The sequence below is a fragment of the Engystomops pustulosus genome, chromosome 6, assembly GCF_040894005.1.
Source record: "Engystomops pustulosus chromosome 6, aEngPut4.maternal, whole genome shotgun sequence".
NCBI lineage: Eukaryota > Metazoa > Chordata > Amphibia > Anura > Leptodactylidae > Engystomops > Engystomops pustulosus.
The window spans coordinates 18,664,893-18,670,892 of record NC_092416.1 but is presented as its reverse complement, the minus strand read 5'-3'; the positions used below and the strand labels follow the sequence as shown (position 1 = coordinate 18,670,892).

Here is a 6,000-nt window from a genome sequence, read left to right as displayed (position 1 = left end):
TAAAAAAATAATCTTGCTTCCTTGATAGAACAGCGCCCCCTCTGACCATGGCTTGTGCTGGTATTGCATCTCATTTCTATATAGATGAATGGATCTCTATTCCCTGCATTATATTATATTATTTCCCATGGCTGGATTCATGCATCTTATTACACCTGAATAAGAGCCCTCTGTTGTCCTAAATGCGGCTATTGTCTTATTATTGGAATTTTATTTAGACATCATAAAAAATACAGAGCAGAATTGTTACAGTTTTTTAACAATTATGCACTTTTCAGAGTCTAGAATCCTGTGTCTACAGCAGGTAAGTGTTACACAAGATGTTACATAAACCATTATCCCGACTCCTATAAATATCTGAGGTCCAGGAGTCCCAATACAGAAGCTTCTCCAGAACCTGGGAACCAACAGGTAAAGTAGAAGGAGGGAGATCATTACTGACCTTTCCATCCATCTGATTTTGTTTTAATATGTTAACATTTATGTGTATTTTTCTCTGTATTATCCTATCTATATATTGTCTTATCAGCGTCTTGTTATACACTAAGCCTTCACATCAGCTGAGACATGGGGATCCTGACATTGTCCATTGTCTTCCTGGTTGCATGTAAGTATTTCATTTTAATATTACATATTATATACAGAATTACCTTCCAGTCTTCCAGATGAGAAACAGTGGATAATGTTATAAATAAAATAAAATAATGGGTTAAAAAGAAAACATTTTATATATCTCTTTCTGTCTGTCTTATACCATCTCTCTAACCTTCTCTGCCTGACTTTTGCTGTTGTTCTCTGTTTCTCTCTGTCTGTCTTTGACTGCCTCTATCTGTCTGTCTTTGACTGTATGTCTATGACTGTCTCTCTTTGACTCTTTTTGACTGTTCTTTCTGTTTGAATTTAACTGTCTGTCTCTGTCTGCTTTGAGTATCTTGGCTTTCTCTCTCTTTTTCTCTGTCTGTCTTTCTGTCACTGTCTATCTTTGACTGTTTTTCTTTGACTGTCTTTTATTGTCTGTCTTTAATTGTCTCTTTCTGAATGTTTCTCCCTACTTCTCTGTGTCCCTTTCTCTGTCTCTCTATCTGTCTCAGACTATATCACTCTGTCTCGATCTGTCTGTCTGTACTTTACTGTATTTCTCTGCCTGTCTTTGACTGTTCTTGTTAGCCTTTGACATTTTCTCTCTCTGCTTTGAAAGCCTCTGCCTTTCTATGTCTGTCCTTTACTGTCTCTCTCTGTCTATGACTGTTTCCCTCTGTCTGTCTTTTATTGAATTTCTGTTTCCATCTGTATTTAACTGTCTCTCTCTCCATCTGTCTTTTACTGTCTGCCTTTAACTGTCTCTTTCAGTCACTATTTGACTGTCCCAGTCTGTCTCTGTCTTTCTGTATTTGACTGTCTCTCTATTTGACTTTGAATGTATCTATATTACCTCACAGATAATCTGTCCTTTACTCATTTCCTTTAGTAACCAATCAATGCTAAGAGCTCATAATAATGACCTGTGGCAAAACAGAAACCAAACACAGCTCAGTTTCCAACTGCCACAGCAGCAGCAGACAATGGCTCTTATGTATGGTCATTATTAGGTGTATTTTGGGAAGTGCAGGGTAAAAATTTGACTTGAAACCTAGTCTACGCCTAGAGAGTGGCTGTGCAAAATCCTTTAGCGGACATACATACATACATACATACATACACACACATGTGTATGAAATTAGATAAATCTTTTTTAAAAATTAAGCTATTTTTAAAATACTTTACAGTGTAAGAGTTTTGTAACCTATACTCTGAAGAAGACACAAATTTAGGTGTTGACAGGTAACAACCAAACCTGGCAAGTCTCTCCTTAAATGGGTGGTAGTTGGGTTCTATATGATCCCTACTCATGCATAAAGCCAGAAGAATCTGTATATGAAAATTGTTAAGTTAAGAAAAACTTGTAATGAAATGCAGTTCATTGTCATTAATCTGTATTATTCTCTTTTAGTCTTGCAGGGGGAATGTGATACATCAGAAAGTAAGTAGTATGTATGTATGTAATGTACGACATCAACAATACAATAAAAACATTTGTGCTACATAATGTTATGATATTTTGGATAGATAGGAAAGCGGGATTGTTAGATAGATAGATAGATAGATAGATAGATAGATAGATAGATATGAGATAGATAGATAGATAGATAGATAGATAGATAGATATGAGATAGATAAATATATAGATAGATAGCAGTTTTGCTAATACTGACTTATGGCCAAGTACATATAAAATAGAAAGCAGAATACAGACGGTCTCCTACTTAAGGACACCTGACTTACATACGGCCATACATTTTATTGATAATCCTTGGTCCCATTACTGGGACAAAAAAAAAATTCTGTCTGGAGCAACAATTATAAAATATACAGTTCTGACTTACATACAAATTCAACTTAAGTACAAACCCAAGGAACCTTTCTTGTATGTAACCTGGGGACTTTATCTCTCCCTCTCTTCACATTCATCTACAGTGATAGAGACAAGGAAAGGGAGGGTGAGAGCAGGACAAGTTATAATTTTGCTGCTGCAGCTCCTCCTGTTCATCAGAGCTCAGTGGTGTAAAGGATGGAGAGTTTGCACACAGTACAGTAGTAAGTGGCAGGACTTCTGAATCACTTAAAGGGGTTTTCCCAAGAAAAAAATTCTCAAATGTCAATCCCCTAGTGATGTTTACACAATAAATCATTTTTAACCCTTTACTTTACAATGTTACAAAGTTTTATTGCAGTTTTTACTCCTATCACTAAGTGACGATAAGTGCAAAATTCCAGTGTGTGGGCGGGGACTCTCCTATGCAGACACTTCATGATCTCTCTAGTTCTGTGTGCTGAAAATGTGGTTAGATTATCAGGGTACAAGGTTTATATACACTTTTATTTACCTTCTGAACATTTTTAGTATCTGACACATTGAAAAAGAGAGGAGATGATCCTGTGCCTTCCTCCTCCGATAAATAACTTATTTGTCAGTAGATTGTAGTTCTCCTTACGCTGCTTCTGGCAGAAACTCAGATTCTGCATCAGTGAGTGAGATCCACCCCGGACTGCATGGGGTGGGCCTAGAGTGCATGGGGCGGGTCTAAAATGTGGATAAAAGTGAAGGGGCGTGGCTAGAGTGCCAGGGGCAGAGAGAGAGACAGAAATCTTGGTTCCATAGCCGTCACACAGAAGTTCAAGATGACTTCCCCGACCCTAAATCAGAAGTTACAGGGTCGTGTCTAGGGGCAACTGAAATTGTATACACCAGGACTGATAGAGACAGGTTGGACTTATATCTGTGAAATGCTGCATTTTTGTTAATAACAGTGAATTAGAAGAAACTTGTCTTCGTGGGGGTACAAAGTCACGGATTATGTACAAGGCAATAGAGGCACATGAGAAATGTATGTACTGGAGTGGCCAAACCCTTTAAGCATAGTTTTACTAATCGATATGATAATTAGACTCTCAACTGTCAGTTGGGTGGCTTAGCTCCACCCATTTGACATTGATTGACAAAAATGGGTGAAGGGGTGTATAACCCGGATGATAGAAGTAAGAATGAAATGGTGCTACGATAAGATCTTTACATCTTCCTAATACTATGTTATATCACATCAGTAGGGAATGTGCAGCACATGGAGTGAAGCCAATAAAATGTAAATACATTTAAAAAAAAAACATAATTCTAGCGATAGATTAAGGTTAGAGTAAAAGGCACAATCTAGGTACAAGACACAATGTGGCAGATTTACTTACCCGGTCCATTCGCGATCCAGCGGTGCATTCTCTGCGCTGGATTCAGGTCTTCCGGCGGTTCACTAAGGCAGTTCCTCCGACGTCCACCAGGTGTCGCTGCTGCGCTGAAGTCCGCTGAGGTCCGCCGGAGTTCACGATCCATTGCTGGGTGCAGGTAAGCGCGTGTCCAGCGACACTTTTTTTGTTTTTAAATGCGTCGGTTTTTCCGAATCCGCCGGGTTTTCGTTCGGCCACGCCCCCCCCCCCCATTTCCGTTGCGTGAATGCCGGCTCCGATGCGCCACAATCCGATCGCGTGTGCCAAAATCCCGGGGCAATTCAGGAAAAATCGGCACAAATCAGAAATATTCGGGTAACACGTCGGGAAAACGCGAATCGGGCCCTTAGTAAATGACCCCCAATGTACAAGAAATAAAACACTGTGTTGTAGATGTCACTTTCTAGCAACTTTAAAATGACCTCTCCCTTATTATACATCAATAATCATCATTATTATCATTATTGTTAGTGAAAGAAGATTTTTTTTTCAATTATATGTACATTATGGTTTTTATGACCACGTATAAAATTGTACATTTCCTTCTCTTTGACTAGTTATGGAATGTCCTCCGGGAAGCACATCTGGAGAGGTTTCACCTTGTGCCTTAACCTGCGGCAATGTGGACAATCGACCGGCAGGAGAGTGCCCCGAGAAGCCCGTGCCGGGGTGTGTATGTGATGATGGATTATACGCACAGACCGGAACATGCGGCTTCACTGTGGAATGTGTTGATCCTAAATGCTGCAATGCAACGTGTGGCCCTAATAAGACCTATCAGTCTGTCGCACAAAGCTGCCCAGCAACGTGTGAGGACCCAGACCTTCCTCAACGCTGTCGGCCCCTACCACTTCCCCAATGTGCCTGTAATGAGGGATATCTTCTAAAAGATAATTACTGTGTGCTCCCCGAACAATGCTGAATCACAACCTGACTCCCTGCAGTCATCAATCCCATGATAACAAAAAAAAAATCTTATCTTATATTTCTTTCACTAAATTTACATATGAGCACATGATAAACGGAACGTGGTGACACCTGATATCTCAATAATTCAGCCATAAAATTACTTGATTAGATAATTAAATCATCAATAACAATATCAATAAAGGAATTCATTTCAATTTAGAAAAATTAATGAGTACTTATTTTTTGAGGAAGGTAAAACCTAGTGGTGCGTCTTGCGTGGTAGTTTGTATGTGACTGTCATCAGAAATTGGCCTAATAAACCACGAGCACTAGGTTGTCAAGCAGCTGGGCAGCGTCTTTCATGGTCTGGTGTGGTGGTATCATCCAGAAAATAAACTTTGAAGTGAGATGCAAATTGGTTTTATGAAGTCAAGAAGGCGGAGAGTTTATCACTGAAGTCAAACCTTTCCTGCCCTAAATGCCCCATTCACTGTAATTGATGGTCCTGCGTTTAGGGACATCATTGATCAGATGTCCTAAAGTCTGGCGCATGATGTCAATCAGATGGGAGCATGTGTTCAGAGGCAGGGAGAGCATGACTTCAATGTTAACTCTCCGCCTCCCTGACTTTATACACCTAATTTACATTCAGCAGGCTCCCAATCAGAGCCCTCCTGTAATGACTCAGAGGAAGCTGATCAGCAATCCAAGATGGTGACAGCCATCGAAAGCACTGGTAGTGTGGTGGTGTGCTGGACAGGCAGGTGCACATGCAGTTATTATCACACAACTTTGATTACTCTCTGTGATACCAGGGGTTTGTGCACCTGTGTGTCTGTCACATGACCATGGACAGATTTCTATCCACTGGAAGTAAACATAAAAGCTTTCCATAGAATCACAGCAAGCAGAGATCTAGCAAACCATGAAGAATTGATACAGAAAGTATATTGGAAAATTATGTAACCTTTCCTTACACAAAACATATCTATTATTTGCTGAAAGTGGACAACCCCTTTAACTGCCGCAATTGGTGCCATCACAGACTGCAGTAGTTACTGTCAGGTGTCAGCTGTGTAATACAGCTGACACCCTTGGCATATGGAGAGGGCTCACTCCCCCACTGCTTTACACAGTATATAGTGTTACTCCAAACTTAATTGGCTTAAAGAGGAGCTGTCACCCAATTTATCGGCACTGCACCGATAACACTGTACCCCGCCGCAGTGTTTGATAGCGTTACTGGAGGTTTCCGGTAACGCTATCACTCTAACA

General features: G+C 40.1%; 1 protein-coding gene across 1 annotated transcript; it reads left to right on the top strand.

Annotated features, from left to right (window-relative positions):
• The first annotated feature begins 340 nt into the window (after positions 1-340).
• On the top strand, positions 341-4,944 carry LOC140065540 (SCO-spondin-like). The gene is made up of 4 exons (XM_072113138.1): positions 341-411; positions 530-607; positions 1,991-2,020; positions 4,374-4,944. The coding sequence occupies exons 2-4, from the start codon at positions 568-570 to the stop codon at positions 4,736-4,738; spliced, it is 435 nt and encodes a 144-aa protein (XP_071969239.1). The 5' UTR covers positions 341-411; positions 530-567; the 3' UTR covers positions 4,739-4,944.
• The last annotated feature ends 1,056 nt before the right edge of the window (positions 4,945-6,000 follow it).